The sequence below is a fragment of the Rhinoraja longicauda genome, chromosome 18, assembly GCF_053455715.1.
Source record: "Rhinoraja longicauda isolate Sanriku21f chromosome 18, sRhiLon1.1, whole genome shotgun sequence".
Lineage (NCBI taxonomy): Eukaryota > Metazoa > Chordata > Chondrichthyes > Rajiformes > Arhynchobatidae > Rhinoraja > Rhinoraja longicauda.
The window spans coordinates 35,049,428-35,067,461 of record NC_135970.1 but is presented as its reverse complement, the minus strand read 5'-3'; the positions used below and the strand labels follow the sequence as shown (position 1 = coordinate 35,067,461).

At 47.7% G+C, this 18,034-nt stretch overlaps 1 protein-coding gene across 7 annotated transcripts in view; it reads left to right on the top strand.

The window, feature by feature from the left end:
* The window catches only part of ano5a (anoctamin 5a), a 133,671-nt gene that overhangs the window by 41,773 nt on the left and 73,864 nt on the right, over positions 1-18,034 (top strand). For 5 of the 7 annotated variants that reach the window (XM_078415500.1, XM_078415496.1, XM_078415495.1 and 2 more), the window contains one exon: positions 6,089-6,142. The exons of the other annotated variants lie outside the window; for them this stretch is intronic. In XM_078415500.1, coding sequence (XP_078271626.1) covers positions 6,089-6,142 — 54 coding nt within the window. The remainder of the gene's footprint in view (positions 1-6,088; positions 6,143-18,034) is intronic. 7 annotated transcript variants of the gene reach the window in all.

Here is an 18,034-nt window from a genome sequence, read left to right as displayed (position 1 = left end):
ACTCCAGCTTTTTGTGTCCGTCTTCGGTTTAAAACAGCATCTGCAGTTCCTTCCAAGACATTTTAATCCTCAACTTCCGTTTAAAAAAAGAAAAGAACTGTTATGTGGAGATTAGCACGTTGTTTTTTGTTGAAACTTGGGTGTAGTTAAATTGCTGTCTAATTTCCTCTGATTATCCTTCCTGCTGTGAAATGTTGTGTGATGCACTGACAGGGACAAGAGCAGCTAGTTTATTTTTAATCTTCTAACCATGAGTTGTCATTGCAGAACTCTAGTGGTCTGATGGACACATTATCTCCTTTTGCCTTCTATTTTTATTCCGACTCGAGGATGAAATTTATTTACCCCTGTTTTCCACCCTTTCCCAAACTCGATGAGTTTTTTGGAAAACAAATTAGTTTTGGACACGTTAGAGGCAGGAAACACGTTCCCAATGTTGGGGGAGTCCAGAACAAGGGGCCACAGTTTAAGAATAAGGGGTAGGCCATTTAGAACTGAGATGAGGAAAAACGTTTTCAGTCAGAGAGTTGTGAGTCTGTGGAATTCTCTGCCACAGAGGGCAGTGGAGGCCAATTCTCTGAATACATTCAAGAGAGAGCTGGATAGAGCTCTTAAGGATAGCGGAGTCAGGGGATATGGGGGGAAGGCAGGAACGGGGTACTGATTGAGAATGACCAGCCATGATCACATTGAATGGCGGTGCTGGCTCGAAGGGGCGAATGGCCTCCTCCTGCACCTATTGTCTATTGTCTATTAGCTTAGAGACATGACGTGTAAACAGGCCCTTCGGCCCACCAGGTCCGCGATGACCATCCATCACCCTCTTCACACTCGTTCTCTGTTTTCCCACTTTCACATCCCACACGCAGGGGGCGATTAACCAACAAACCTGCACGTCTTTGGGATGTGGGAGGAAACCCACGCGGTCACAGGAAGAATGTACAAACTCTGCCCGGACAGCACCGGGGGTCAGGATCGAACCCGGGTTTCCGATGCTGTGAGGCAGCGGTTCTGACAGCTGCATCATTGTGCCTTCCTATTCTGAAGAAAGGCTCCAGACCCCGAGACGTCACCCATTCCATCTCTCCAGAGCTGCTGCCCGTCCCGCTGAGTTACCCCCATCCCACATTTTGTTGCCTAGCTTTCGGGAGAGGTTGGACAAATTCGGAATGTTTTCTCTGGAACGATGGAGGCTGAGGAAGGGGGAAGGGATGGACCAACTGATAGACATATATCAACTTATAACATTGTAACAGGAGCAGATGGGTTTGTTTTTTTTCCCCCCAGCTGGAAATGTTGAAAACTAAAGGGCATTTTAACCACTCGAGCTGCATAGACAATAGACAACAGGTGCAGGAGGAGGCCATTCAGCCCTTCAAGGCAGCACCGCCATTCAATGTGATCATGGCTGATCATTCTCAATCAGTACCCCGTTCCTGCCCTCTCCCCATACCCCCTGACTCCGCTATCCTTAAGAGCTCTATCTAGCTCTCTCTTGAATGCATTCAGAGAATTGGCCTCCACTGCCTTCTGAGGCAGAGAATTCCACAGATTCACAACGTTCTGACTGAAAAAGTTTTTCCTCATCTCCGTTCTAAATGGCCTACCACTTATTCTTAAACTGTGGCCCCTGGTTCGGGACTCCCCCAACATTGGGAACATGTTTCCTGCCTATAACATGTCCAACCCCTTAATAATCTTATATGTTTCAATAAGATCCCCTCTCATCCTTCTAAATTCCGTCTGAAGAAGGGTCTCGACCCGAAACGTCACCCATTCCCTCTCTCCTAGATGCTGCCTGACCTGCTGAGTTACTCCAGCATTTGGTGATACCTTGCCACTCGAGCTGCTGCTTGCAGGGAGCTATGGAGCTTGGGAGATCCCAAGATCTCTCTGCACATCAATACTGTTAAGGACCCCGCCATTTACTGTATACTTTCTCCTTTCATCTGACCTCCCAAAGTGCAATACTTCACACTTGACACTTGCCCAGATTAAGCTCTCAAAATATCTGCAACTGCTCAGTATCCTAATCTGCCTTCTTCACATTGTCTATAACAGGAAGCATAAATTTCTTACATTATCCTTGAATGGTCCTCACATAATGGGCCTTTTGGGCTCCACCCTTCCCGAGATCATCTGTTGCCGACCCTGATTAGTTCTGACCTTTTCTCATCTCTAGTTATTTTACCCACCATTGTCATTCCCCCCACCCCCCATCCCCCTTTGCCCCACCTGTACTCTCTGTCTGAGGAAGGGTTCCAACCCAAAATATCACCCATCCTTTCTCTCCAGAGATGCTGCCTGATCCGCCAAGTTACTCCAGCACTCTGTGCCTATCGAACTTATTCCTCATAGCACAAAATGCTGGAGTAACTCTGCGGGACAGGCAGCATCTCTGGAGAGAAGGAATGGCTGACGTTTCGGGTCGAGACCCTTCTTCAGGCTGATGATTTACCACCCTCGGAGTAAAGTAATCACCTCATGTTTTATCTGGGACCTATGACGATAAATTACTCTTGAGTGTGTGAGAGTGTCAGTATGTGTGTGTGTGATTATTGGTGAGTGTGCAAGCAAGCAGGTGGTGTGCGTGAGTGATGGTATATGTGAGCAAGGGTGTGTGAGTGAGTTGGTGAGTGTGTGGGTGAGTGTGTGTGGGGGTGAGAGTGTGTGTGTGGGAATGTCAGTGTGTGGGTGAGGGTGTGTGTGGGGGTGAGAGTGTGTGTGTGCGAGTGAGTGTGTGTGGGGGTGTGAGTGTGTTGGTGAGTGTTTGTGGGGGTGAGAGTGTGTGTGAGTGAGAGTGTGTGGGATTTTCAGTGTGTTGGTGAGTGTGTTTTTGGGGTGGTGAGTGTGTGTGGGGGTGAGTGTGTGTGGGGGTGTCAGTGTGTGGGTGAGTGGGTGTTTGTGGGTGGGTGAGTGCGTGCGTGAGTGAGAGTGTGTGTGGGAGTGTCAGTGTGTGTGTGTGTGTGAGTGTGTGTGGGTTGAGAGTGTGTGTGGGAGTGTCAGTATGTGTGTGTGTGTGGGAGTGTCAGTGTGTGTGTGTGTGTGAGTGTGTGTGTGGGTTGAGAGTGTGTGGGAGTGTCAGTATGTGTGTGTGTGTGTGTGTGTGTGTGTGTGTGTGTGTGGGTTGAGAGTGTGTGGGAGTGTCAGTATGTGTGTGTGTGGGGGGGGGGTTGGGAGTGTGTGTGGTAGTGTCAGTGTGTGTGTGGGGGGATTGGGAGTGTCAGTGTGTGTGTGGGGGGGGGCTGAGAGTGTGTGTGGGAGTGTCTGTGTGTGTGTGTAGGGGGGGTTGAGAGTGTGTGTGGTAGTGTCAGTGTGTGTGTGGGGGGTTGAGAGTGTGTGTGGGTGTCAGTGTGTGTGTGGGGGGTTGAGAGTGTGTGTGGGTGTCAGTGTGTGTGTGTGTGTGGGGGAGGTTGAGAGTTTGCCAGCGAGTCTATTTTGACACAGAGCGCAGACAGAGTGCAGCTGTTGTAGGTGAGACTGCAGGGTGAAGAGTAATGAGACAGGCGCACTGCAAAGCAAGTGCAGCGCTCATTTTTATAACTGGAGCTGGTGCATTCCTCAGACTAGGGACTGATCAAATACCCTTCAGCAAATTCCACTCTACAATGTAATTCTTTCAGAAGAAGTTGATGATATTGAGGCCAGTTATGCCTTGTCGGCAAACTATGTCCTAAATAGTGAGGTAGGTGGTTTGTCCTTTCATGTAACAATTAACCTCCAACACTAGAGCATTGTGATTTTGCACATGACTTTTTAGCCCGTAACGAATAAAGTGAAAGTGTTCTTTTAACTGTCCCTTTAGCCCACTCTCTCTTAAATGGTGTCCAGCTGTCTTAACAATGTGCTGATTAGGTGCTCGAAGCATAGATAGCTTGTTTGTGAAATTTAACTCCTCCACTCTGCTTGCATTATCACAGTGTAAACAAGCCAGCAGTTTAACTAGAGGAGGCCCAAAGTTATGTTAGTTTCTGCCGGGAATTTGGAAGGACTTGAAGAAAAATTTGGAACGTGCGTTTTTAAAAAAAAGGGATTTCTCCCATCAGGCAGAAGATACAGAAGCTTGATAGCGCGCGCACCACCAGACTCAGAAACAGCTTCTTCCCCTGTTATCAGGCTTGTGAACGGTCCTTCCACAAGCTAGGGTGCTGTCCGATTCACCTCTACCTCATTGCGGACTTTGAACTTCTTAAGGGGTTGGAGAGGCTAGATGCGGGAAGATTGTTCCCGATGTTGGGGGAGTCCAGAACCAGGGGTCACAGCTTAAGGATAAGGGGGAAGTCTTTTAGGACCGAGATGAGAAAACATTTCTTCACACAGAGAGTGGTGAGTCTGTGGAATTCTCTGCCACAGAAGGTAGTTGAGGCCAGTTCATTGGCTATATTTAAGAGGAGTTAGATGTGGCCCTTTTTGCTAAAGGGATCAGGGGGTATGGAGAGAAGGCAGGTACAGGCTACTGAGCTGAATGATCAGCCATGATCATATTGAATGGCGGTGCAGGCTCGAAGGGCCGAATGGCCTACTCCTGCACCTATTTTCTATGTTTCTATGTTTCTATGTCTCTGGTGCGCTACAATGCTGAGAACTATATTCTGCACTCTGTATCTTCCCCTTTGCTCTACCTATTATACTTGGGTTTGACTTCAAGTCATAGAATCAGCTGCAGTGAATCAAGTTTCTTTGACAATAGGTGCAGGAGGAGGCCATTCGGCCCTTCGAGCCAGCACCACCATTCAATGTGATCATGGCTGATCATTCTCAATCAGTACCCTGTTCCTGCCTTCTCCCCATACCCCCTGACTCCGCTATCCCTAAGAGCTCTATCCAGCTCTCTCTTGAATGCATTCAGAGAATTGGCCTCCACCCAGATCTCGTTGTACGTCCCCTGTTCCTAACTTGACACCATTCAGATAATACTCTGCCTTCCTATTCTTACCACCAAAGTGGATAACCTCACACTTATCCACATTAAACTGCATCTGCCATGCATCCGCCCACTCACACAACCTGTCCAAGTCACTCTGCAACCTCATAGCATCTTCCTCACAGTTCACACTACCACCCAGCTTTGTATCATCTGCAAATTTGCTAATGGTACTTTTAATCCCTTTGGTAGAATAACAACATTTAGAAAACATTTGGACAGGTACATGGTTAGGGAAAGTTTGGAGGGATATAGGCCAAAAGCGGGCAGGTGGGACCAGCATAGATGGGGCAACTTGGTTGGCATGGACAAGTTGGACTGAGGGCCATGTTTCTGTGCTGCAAGACTATGATATATTTAACAGAAGATTGTGGAGTTCAAGTCAATGGATATTTTTAAGGCAGAGATAGAGAGATTCTAGATTAGTACAGGTATCAGGGGCTATGGGGAGAAGGCAGGAGAATGGGGTTAGGAGGGAGAGATAGATCAGCCATGATTGAATGGCGGAGTAGACATGATGGGCCGAATGGCCTAATTCTGCTCCTATGACCTGTCCACTCCAGTGAATTCATAGTCACACCATTGTGAAATCTCAGGATGAATCCTATTCTGTTACCATGACAATGGTAATATAGCTAGATATCGCCATTGCAATGCGTACACATTGTTAATTTAGGGGCTTAGAGCTTAGATTAGTTCTAATGGCCGAATGGCCTAATTCTCACCTATCACTGAGCATGAATTTAAAGGGTTTTTGTGTGCTTGTATACAATTAACTACGAACTTAGTTTAGTTTAGAGATATAGTGCGGAAACAGGCCCTTCGGCCCACCGGGTCCGTGCCGACCAGCGATCCCTACTATCGTGGATCAACACTATCCTTCTGGGGACAGTTTTTACATTTACCAAGCCAATTAACCTACAAGCCTGTACGTCTTGGCAGTACTCTGAAAACATAAGATTTGTGGTGCAACCACATTGTTTTGTTCCTCTTGGCAGTTGCATGTTCCTCCTCACCACTGAGCCATGTTATATTTGTTTTAGTTCCTTGCCTTGCTCAATGGCATGCGGCATTCATGCAACCTAACTTGAAGATCTAATCCAAAAGGATGGTTTTGCTTGCTTTGGAATCTAACATTAGAATCTCTCCTTAATGACTCATCAGGTACTAAGCATCACCACAGAGACTGCTTCCCTTATCTCTGGCCCATCAAAGATGGTAAGCGGCCCTTACTAACATGTCCATCTACATGTGGTGTTGGTTTGGTGTGCATGTGTTTGGAGTTTCGGTGCATGTTTTTGCCTTGTTCCCAGTGCATGCCTGTGTTTCGCATAGAAAAGACATAGAAAATATGTCACTGTTGTAAGAAAGGTTTTCACTGACTTTAAAGACAGACGCAATGTGCCGGAGTAACTCAGCGGGTCAGGCAGCATCTCTGGAAAACGTGGATAGGTGATGTTTTGGATCGGGACCCTTCTTCAACCTGACTCAAAACGTCCATTTTCACCAGAGATGCTGCCTGACCCGTTGAGTTACTCCAGGATTTTGTGCCTATCTTTGTGTAAACCTGCATCAGTAGTTCCATGCTGTTAAATTTCGCTGACTTTGGTTTGGAGATACAGCATGAAGCAGAACCTTCGGCTCACCAAGTCCACGCCGACCATCGATCACACTAGTTCAATGTTATCCCACTTTCTCATCCACTCCTCACACACTTGTGGGTAATTTGTAGAGGGCCAATTAACCTGCCAGCCCGCACGTCTTTGGGATGCGGGAGGAAACCCGAGCACCCAGAGAAAACCCACGCAGTCACGGGGAGAACATGCAAACTCCACACAGACAGCACCCAAGGTCAGGATTAAAATTGGATCTTTGGCACTGTGACGCAGCAGTTTTTTTTTAGATGTTTAGATCAAGAGATACAGTGCGGAAACAGGCCCTTCGGTCCACCGGGTCCGCGCCGCTCAGCGATCCCCGCACATTAACACTATCCTACACACACTAGAGACAATTTTTACATTTGCCCAGCCAATTAACCTACATACCTATATGTCTTTGGAGTGTGGGAGGAAACCGAAGATCTCGGAGAAAACCCACGCAGGTCACGGGGAGAACATACAAACTCCGTACAAATGGCGCCCGTAGTCAGGATCGAACCTGAGTCTCCGGCGCTGCATTCGCTGTAAGGCAGCAACTCTACCGCTGCGCCACCGTGCCGCCCCTAGTCAGTTCTACCCACTGCTTGAAGTCTTGAATTTCAAGAGGGTCTATCGTAGAATCTGATCACTCTGATCACTGATCCTGAGATTTAGTTTAGTTTAGAGATACAGCGCGGAAACAGGCCCTTCGGCCCACTGAGTCTGCACCGGCCAGCGATCCCCACACACATTAATGCTACCCTGCACACACTAGGGACAATTTATACTTATGCCAAGCCAATTAACCTACAAACCTGTGCATCTTTGGAGAGTGGGAGGAAACTGAAGATCTCGGTGAAAACCCCACGCCCATTCACTGTCACTATTTTGCAGCTCCAAACTATGCCCCGGAATTAACTTAATTATTACAGCAGCTGCAATCTGTGTGATCATTTGGAAAATAAATTCCAGATATATTGTGCTCTGAAAAGTAAGATAGATCCAGCCTGATCCATTCTCGTCCCATCAACCCACGACATATTACTGGTACATGAACGGAGGAACTATGACATCCTTCCTTTTAGTTTAGAGATACAGCGCGGAAACAGGCCCTTCGGCCCCACCGAGTTCGCGCCGACCAGCGATCCCCGCACACTAATACTATCCTACACACACTATTGACAATTTACAACTTCCAATTTACAAAGGCCTATTAACCTACAAACCTGCACGTCTTAGGAATGTGGGAAAACCCACGCAGGTCACGGGGAGAGCGTACAAACTCCGTTCAGACAGCACCTGTAGTCAGGATCGAACCCGTGTCTCCGGCGCTGTGAGGCAGCAACTCTACCGCTGCGCCACCGTGCCGCCCAATCCCAGTGTTCAGCTTTCTTTCTGTGATCTGTTGTATTTGTGGTGATTGGCTGTGATTTGCTTTTGTTAAATATATCTTTAGTCATACACTATTTGGGAGTGGTAGGCCTAATAAACGACGGATCGTTGTGCAAGTATTTTAATGGTTTCTTCCCAGCTGTGATCAGGCAACTGAACCATCCTATCAACAACTCGAGTGCAGTCCTGACCTGCCATCTACCTCACTGGAGACCCTCAGACTATGTTTAATCGGGCTTTACTGGACTTTACCTTGCACTAAACCGTATTCCCTTCATCATGTATCGGCACACTGTGGAACTCTGGATTGTATTCATGTGTTGTCTTTCCGCTGACTGGTTAGAACTCGACAAGAAGCTTTGCGCTGTAACTCTGCACACATGACAGTTAACTAAACAAAGTTGCAGAAGTCAGAAACTTTTGATGGGTTCTTGAAACTGTTCCTCATTATTGAAATGAAATGAGTTTCAGAACCTGATCCAAGGCTAACTGAAAAATGCTTCATTGTGTTAGTTAGACCATTAACTCGAGGTGGATATAAAGTAGTTATGAACCTCACAGAGGGAAGGAAGTCATATGGGCGATGAGGTTAAACTATTTGGGGAACCAGGCAGGTTAATGCTCTCACATTATTTACCACATCCTGACACTCTACCCACCCAGATGATGGCGTTTAAAGGAAACTACTCCCTGAAAAATAAAGATAGACACAAAATGCTGGGGTAACACAGCGGGTCAGCCAGCATCTCTGGAGAAAAGGAATGGGTGACGTTTTGGGTGGAGAAGCTTCTTCAGACTGAGAGTCAGGGGCAAGGGAAACGAGAGACATAGACGGTGATGTAGGGAGACATGTGCCAAAAAGTAACGACGATAAAGGAAACGGGCCATTGTTAGCTGTGTGCTTGGTGAAAACGGGTTACAAACAATGAGAGTCGACAAGACGATAGCCACCAAAAGCCGGAGTAACTCAGCGGGACAGGCAGCAACTCTGGAGAAAAGGAATGGGTGATATATTGGGTCGAGATCCCTCTTCAGACTATCGAAGACCCTGAGAAATAACCTTTCTTACCCGCCAGAATGGTGAGTGAATGGGACCTGGAGTCATAGAGTCACAGCTTGATACAGTGTGGAAACAGGCCCGACTCGCCCACACCGGCCAACAATGTCCCAGCTACCCTAGTCCCACTTGCCTGCGCTTGGTCCATATCCCTCCAAACATGTCCTATCCATGTACCTGTCCAACTGTTTCGTAAACGTTGGGATAGTCCCAGCCTCGACCACCTCCTCTGGCAGCTTGTTCCATACACCCACCACCCTCTGTGTGAAAAAGTTACCCCTCAGATTCCTATTAAATCTTTTCCCCTTCACCTTGAACCTATGTCCTGGGATGGTCTTGACCCGAAACGCCACCTGTTCCTTCTTTCCAGCGATGCTGCCTGTCCAGCTGAGTTACTCCGGCTTTTTGTGTCTGTCTTCAAACTATATATTCTATGAATGAGGCTTGTTGTCCTTGTCTGACCCTCGACACCCGCGATCCTCGCCTCTCCCCTCCCACCAACAGGTCGGGGTCCGTCAGCTCACCTGTAGCACAGTCTCACTCCACCAAACATAAAGTGCCTCTTGATTGAACTGAAGATAGACACAAAATGCTGGAGTAACTCAGCGGGACAGGCAGCATCTTTGCTTTCCCTCCCTCTCTCTCTCCATCCCTCCCCCATCCTAGTTCTCCGACCAGTCTGACTGTCCTCCTGATTAAATTGTACATTGGATTTCTCGTTGTCACCTTCCCCGAGCTAACAATGATCTAATCCACATTTTTCTTGAGCTTCGCCCCCTTTGATCTCTCGATTTCTCACCTTACCCTTCCATCTCTCTGTGTCTACCTCTCCCCTGACTCTCAGTCTGAAGAAGGGTCTCTCGACCCGAAACGTCACCTCGCCATGTTCACCAGAGATGTTGCCTGACCCGCTGAGTTACTCCAGCACTTTGTGTCCCTTTGTGTATTAACCAGCATCTGCAGTTATTCTTTACTACTACTGATAGTGTCTGATTCACTAATCCCTTACTCGGTTACAACGGACAATCGGCAATAACAGACACCATTTACCCCCCCCCCCCCTCCCCCCCCACACATGGTCTATTATAACAAGGGTGTACTGTACTTTTTCTTCATTGTAGAGTCAAACTTCGGTAATTCTCCACCCCATAACATTCTCTCCCCAACTTCTTCACGGAGATGAGAGCAATTTAGGAGGAAACAACCTCTAATGGACGCATCATAAGGTTATGTGATTGGAGCAGAATTAAGCCATTCGGCCCATCAATTCTACTCCGCCATTCAATCATGACTGAGCTATCTTTCTCTCTCAACCCCATTCTCCTGCTTTCTCCCCATCACCCCTGACACCCGCACTAATCGAGAATCTATCAATCTCTGCCGTAAGAATATCCATTGACGGCCTCCACATCTGTCTGACAATAGACAATAGGTGCAGGAGGAGGCCATTCGGCCCTTCGAGCCACCACCACCATTCAATGTGATCATAGCTGATCATTCTCAATCAGTACCCCGTTCCTGCCTTCTCCCCATACCCCCTGACTCCGCTATCCTTAAGAGCTCTATCTAGCTCTCTCTTGAATGCATTCAGAGAATTGGCCTCCACTGCCTTGTGAGGCAGAGAATTCCACAGATTCACAACTCTGACTGAAAAGGTTTTTCCTCATCTCAGGTCTAAATGGCCGACCCCTTATTCTTAAACTGTGGCCCCTGGTTCTGGACTCCCCCAACATTGGGAACATGTTTCCTGCCTCTAACGTGTCCAACCCCTTAATAATCTTATATGTTTCGATAAGATCCCCTCTCATCCTTCTAAATTCCAGTGTATACAAGCCTAGCCGCTCCAGTCTTTCAACATATGACAGTCCCGCCATTCCGGGAATGAATTCCACAGATTCCCCACCCTCTGCCTGAACAAATTCCCCCTCATCTCCTTCTTAAAAGTACGTCCTTTTATTCTGAGGCTGTAGCCTCTGGTCTTAGACTCTCCCACTAGTGGAAACATCTGGTCCATATCCACTCTATCCAGGCTTTTCACTATTCAAGGTGATCACTTAGAGTTGAGCAAGATAATACTGACCATGCCAGAAATGCCCAGCTCCTCGATATTTAATTTAGTTTAGAGATACTGTGCAGAAACAGGCCCTTCAGCCCATCGAGTCCACACCGACCTGCGATCCCCGCACATTAACACTATCCTACAGTAAGGACAATTGTTACATTTGTACCAAGCTAATTAACCCACAAACCTGTACGTCTTTGGAGTGTGGGAGGAAGCAGAAGTTCTCGGAGAAAAACCACGCAGGTCACGGGGAGAACGTACAAACTCTGCACAGACAGCACCTGTATTAAACCTGGGTATCTTGCGCTGTGAGGAAGCAACACTAATTCTGCGCCACATTGAAAGAAAATAATCCATAGACGCAAGGAACTGAGACGCTGGAATCTTGCTTTGAACATAAAGTACTGGAGTAACTCAGCGGGTCAAGCAGCTTCTCTGGAGAACATGGATAGATGACGTTTCGGACCGGGACAACTTTGTCAGACTGAAGAAGGGTCCTGTCCCGAAACATCGCCTTTCCATGTCCCCAAGAGTGAAATCTGATCTCTTTAGTTGGAGTAAGATGGGTATTGAGAATGGATGCGAGATAGATAGAAAATAAATGAAAACTGTGCAAATCCTCTTTCCACCAAATCTAGTCTTTCCTCTTCAAATTGTCAAAAATCTACTTGCAAGGCCTGTCATTGAGTGAGTGTTTTTGTGAGGAGACTTGTGGTAATATGCTTAACCACGTATCCATGTCTGGACCGATTTTCCGGCCACTGGTTTAATCCGGACAAAATTACGAGAGTGCTCTTGAAATCGCCCCCCCCCCTTAGAAGTCCCCTGAAAATGTGGCGCCCAGGCCGGGTGAGGCGGCCAACCTCCACCTCACCGGGACTTCCGCGGCCGATCGGCGGGTGGAATTTGGCCCCTTGCGGCTGGGGCTCTGGAACTCCAGCCCAGCCGGAGCCGGCAGATCTGTTCCCAAGGCCGACTTCCGAGGCCCGACTTTGCCGGCCGGTATCTCAGCCCCTCGGCGGCCTAGGCGGAACGTTCCGGTACCGTCGGACTCCTCTCGGAGGCCCTGACCTCTGTTGGTCCAACAACACGGACAATCCGACCAGGCTGTGGAACCAAGGTTGCCGGAAAATCGGTGGTGGGCCTGTGTATGAATAGAATGTGATGCCTTTCACTCCGGCTACTAAACCATTTCTACTCTCTTTTTTTGGTGGTTGTTCCACAGATGCAGAGAAAGCACCTTCTTTTCATGAATAGACGTGTCAGGGTACTGTATGGCGATGCACTTGCAGCGTTGCATGGTAACCATGCATTGGAGCCTGCAATTATCTGCACATACAACAGCAGTCTACCCTCTAATGCTTAAACGCTGCCAACATTTCTGACAATGGAACTGTTCCAAAATGCCTACTTAAGCTAATGTTCTCCTTTATGGTTGCGGGTCTAACCCAGCTTGGTGGATGCACCACAATACTTGCTTTTGTTCAGTTCATGCTGTCAACGCCATTAATTCTGTCAGATTTCCGAGAGGTTAACTTGATTTTTGTAGAGACCGAATAGTAATCCAGGTCAGAAGATCAGGGGCGGCACGGTGGCGCAGCGGTAGAGTTGCTGCCTTTACAGCGATTCCAGCGTCAGAGACCCGGGTTCGATCCCGACTCAGGGTGCTTGTCTGTACGGAGTTTGTACGTTCTCCCCGTGACCCGCTGAGTTACTCCGGTTTTCTCCGAAATCTTCGGCTTCCTCCCACACTCCAAAGACGTACAGGTTTGTAGTTTAATTGGCTTGGTATCAGTGTAAACTGTCCCTAGTGTGTGTAGGATCCAAAAGGAATAGGTGAGGTTTTGGGTCGAGGCCCTTCCTCTGACTTCAGCCTCGACCGGAAACATCACCCATTCCATCTCTCCAGAGATGCTGCCTGTCCCGCTGAGTTACTCCACCACTTTGTGTCTAACTTCGGTGTAAACCAGCATCTGCAGTTCCTTCCTGCACAATAATCCAATCATAAAGATTTTAGAATTGCTGCATTTCACAGCTGGGGCAAATTGGACTTTTAAGAAATATTTATCTTTTGGACAAATTTGTCGCCTTCATTGAGGAACTTTGACAGACTGGCGTTCTGACTGTGAGGGCTTTTCTTTTCACCATTAAGTTACTTTGTAAAATTCCTTCCTAGGAGACCGATTAGAAACATAGAAAGTAGGTGCAGGAGTTGGCCATTTGGCCCTTTGAGCCAGCACCGCCATTCAATATCATCATGGCTGATCATCCGGAATCAGTACCCCATTCCTGCTTTCTCCCCATATCCCTTGATTCCGTTAGCACTAAGAGACAAATCTAACTCTCTTGAATACTTCCAGTGAATTGGCCTCCACTGCCTTCTGTGGCAGAGAATTCCGCAGATTCACAACTCTCTGGCTGAAAAGTATTTCCTCATCTCAGTCCTAAATGGCCTACCCCTTATTCTTAAACTGTGACCCCTGGTTCTGGACTCTCCCAACACCGGGGAACGTTTTTCCTGCACTCGAGGTTCCTGCATTAGAGGTTACATTGCTGTGTAGTGCGATGGAGTGTGTAGTTTGGGGGAGCTTCACTGAGCCATTTAACCATGCACCAGAACGCTACAGCAAAGAATTGTCAGCGTATTTTAAGAGTCCTTTCCTCCAACTAATACCTTGAGCCCGGAGCAAGTTTACTTTGGGCCGTATAAATCTTATTTGGACCAGTTCCTGCACGTGCGATCGTTTCACTAGGCAGCTGATCGGGGAGGAGAGATGACAAAGCTGCCTGCTGTCTTTTCAGTATTGTGCTTCACACTGGGCGATGTGACGGTGTGCTCGCACTCAATGCAAGGGAAGCTCCATTGTTGAAAAGCTAGCATTGCATTTTATTTTATTGGAATACAGCGGAGAAAGGCAGCATGCTAACACGGAAACGTTACTGAATGCAGAACGGGGCTGCTTTTCCGCATCTATGCCTGCGTTGAATGGCATTTGATAAAGACCCACCTGTTCAACAAAGCATGTCATGAGGTCTCAATGTGCAATTTTATTCTCAAATCAATGGGAATTTCAGACGGTGCAGTTTTATTGGTGAGAATAATGGAAGTGGGTTGTTGCAAAGGAGTTTAGAGTTTAGTTTGGAGATACGGCGCGGAAACAGGCCCTTCGGCCCACCGGGTCCGCGCCGACCAGCGATCCCCGCACACTAACGCTATCCTACACACACACACTAGGGACATTTTTTTTCATTTATACCAAAACAATTAACCTGCAAAAATATACGTCTTTGGAGTGTGGGAAGAAACCGGAGATCTGGGAGAAAACCCACGGGGAGAACGTACAAACTCCGTACAGGCAGCACCCGTTGTCAGGATCGAACCCGGGTCTCCGGCGCTGTGAGGCAGCAACTCTACCGCTGCGCCACCGTGCCGCTTTGTTGTAAAGGAGTTTAGACTTTACTTTAGACTCAGGCGGCCGATCTCGACCTCATGGGGACTCATATACCTACACATATACCTCATCGGCGGGTCGAATTTGGTCCCCCTTGCGGCCAGGGCTCTGGAACTCCGGCCCAGCCGGAGCCGACAGATCCGTTCCCATAGCCGACTTCCGAGGCTGACTCTCGGCCCCTCCCCAAGGCCGTGACCTCTGTTGGTCCGGCAAAACGGATAATACAGCAACGATCTGGAAGCAAGGGTGCCGGAAAATGGGGAGAAGGAATGGGTGATGTTTCGGGTAGAGACCCTTCCTCAAGCTGGGGCTGGGCGAGGCAGCTCCAGCTGTGTAGATCCATCAGCTGTCAGAGGCACAAAGTGCCTGAACCATTGATCACCAGTGTCTCCAGCGTAGAGGTGTAGATAAAATACAATACCGTAGAACTTTATTTATCCCAAGAGGAAATTGATCTGCCAACAGTCATAAAACACAACAGGATACATGTCTACCCCACGACAGAAGGGGGAGGAGTTGTACAGTTTGATAGCCACAGGGAAGAAGGATCTCCTGTGGCGTTCTGTGCTGCATCTTGGTGGGACCAGTCTGTTGCTGAAGGTGCTCCTCGGGTTGACCAGTGTGTCGTGGAGGGGGTGAGCTGTATTGTCCAAGATGCTCCACAGTTTGGATCCCATGAATCCAAACTAGTCTTAGTTTGGAGATACAACATGGAAACAGGCCCTTCCGTGCTGTATCATTCAGGATAAGAAAGGTTATTTTGCTTGGGCAGCTTATAGGCCAGTGGTACGAATATTGATTTCTCTAACTTCAAGTAACCCCAGCATTCCCTCTCTCTCCATCCCTCCCCCACCCAAGTCACACCAGCTTCTCGTTTTTACCCAACAAACAGCTGACAAACGGCCTCCTTTATCATCGTCACTTTTTTGCACATCTTTCATTCATTGTTCTTTATCACCCTACATCATTGTCTATATCTCTCGTATCCCTTATCCCTAGCCCATCTGAAGAAGGGTCTTGACCCGAAACGTCACCCATTCCTTCTCTCCAGAGATGCTGCCTGTCCCGCTGAGTTACTCCAGCTTTTTGTGTCTACCTAAGGTTTTGAGGAATGTAGGCTAAACGTGGCCAAATGGAACTAGCTTAGATGGGGCACCTTGGTCTGCATGATGGACCTGCTGGCCTGTTTTAGACAATTACAATAGGTGCAGGAGGAGGCCATTCGGCCCTTTGAGCCAGCACCGCCATTCAATGTGATCATGGCTGATCATTCTCAATCAGTACCCCGTTCCTGCCTTCTCCCCATACCCCCTGACTCCGCTATCCTTAAGAGCTCTATCAAGCTCTCTCTTGAATGCATTCAGAGAATTGGCCTCCACTGCCTTCTGAGGCAGAGTATTCCACAGATTCACAACTCTCTGACTGAAAAGGTTTTTCCTCATCTCAGTTCTAAATGGCCTACCCCTTATTCTTAAATTGTGGCCCCTTGTTCTGGACTCCCCCAACACTGGGAACATGTTTCCTGCCTCTAACGTGTCCAACCCCTTAATAATCTTATACGTTTCGATAAGATCCCCTCTCATCCTTCTAAATTCCAGTGTATACAAGCCTAGTCGCTCCAGTCTTTCAACATATGACAGTCCCGCCATTCCGGGAATCAACCTAGTAAACCTACGCTGCACGCCCTCAATAGCAAGAATATCCTTCCTCAAATTTGGAGACCAAAACTGCACACAGTACTCCAGGTGCGGTCTCACTAGGACCCTGTACAACTGCAGAAGGACCTCTTTGCTCCTATACTCAACTCCTCTTGTTAGGAAGGCCAACATTCCATTGGCTTTCTTCACTGCCTGCTGTACCTGCATGCTTTCTTTCAGTGACTGATGCACTAGGACACCCAGATCTCGTTGTACGTCCCCTTTTCCTAACTTGACACTATTCATATAATACTCTGCCTTCCTATTCTTACCACCAAAGTGGATAACCTCACACTTATCCACATTAAACTGCATCTGCCATGCATCTGCCCACTCACACAACCTGTCCAAGTCACGCTGCAACCTCATAGCATCTTCCTCACAGTTCACACTACCACCCAGCTTTGTATCATCTGCAAATTTGCTAATGGTACTTTTAATCCTTTCATCCAAGTCATTAATGTGATTTTCATGCTGTATGACTCTCTGAAACTGTTCTAACCCAATAAATCCAGTGGCTCGTGCCTTCATTAGGGGAGATTTCATCTGTTTATTCGCTAATGTCAGCCTTGTGTTAGGTATAGTCATCTTGCTTTATCAAAATCCTGAAGAAACTAAGGATGGTGGCGCAGTTGTGGAGTTGACCTAGGTTTAATCCTGACTACAGGTGCTGTCCGTACGGAGTTTGTACATTCTCCCTGTGACCAGGTGGGGTTTCTCCGGGTGCTCCGTTTTCTACCCAGAGTCCAAAATCGTAACTTGTTTATTAATTCGCTTCGATGAAGATTGTAAATGTTCCCTGGTGTGTAGCGTAGTGCTCGCGTAAGGTTGAGCGGTGGTCGGCGCTGACTCGCTGGTCCGAAGGGCCTGTTTCCGCGCTGTATCTCTGAACTAAACTACTACAGGGGCCCTGTGGGTAGAGCTGCTCCATCACAGTTCCATTGACCCGGGTTCATTCCTGACATCTGGTGCTGTCAGTGTGGGAGTTTACACATTCTCTGACCACATTTCCCTCCTACATCCCAAAGGCCTGCTGGTAATTAATAGGTTACTGTAAACGTTTCTCCAGTGTTGGTGGAAGGCAAGGGAATTGTGGTGGGAGGTGAGGTGGGTGGGAGGGGATGGCGGCAGTTAACTAGCAGATTGGAGAGAGGGAGTAGCGGTGAAACACTTTGGGGAGCAGTGGTGAAGAGGTGCCTGGTATTAAGAAGAGATTGTGTGGCCTATCAAGTCTATGACGCAAGGAAAATATATCAGTAGACACAAGGAAATGCACAAGCTAATTTACCAAAAGAAAGTTAAGGGTGTTTTATTGTCATTTAGTGTCCCAATAAGCAACAATGAAATTCAGTCTGAAGAAGGGTCTCGACCCGAAACGTCACCCATTCCTTCTCCACAGAGATGCCTCCTGTCCTGCCGAGTTACTCCAACATTTTGTGTCTATCCTCGGTGTAAACCAGCATCTGCAGTTCCCTTCCTACACACTGACATTGTGACAAAGTGTTGGAGTAACTCAGCAGGTCAGGCAGCAAGTCTGGAGAACGTAGATCGGTGACATTTTTGGGTCAGGACCCTTCTTCAGACTCGTATGCATATATTGACAATATAAGACCAGACAGACTAATTATACTGAGTATATTGCCAAGCTTAGTTGAAAATGCTGGCCATTTAGTCTTGTTTCTGAAAGCCAGCCACTTTTGGAATGGTTTTGCCTGATTGGAAGAGCTATCTGCAAATACAGGCCTAATTGTGCTCAATAGTTTTTTGATTGCATGTGGAACAATGGTGCACTGTCAATTCTGAAAGGCATTGT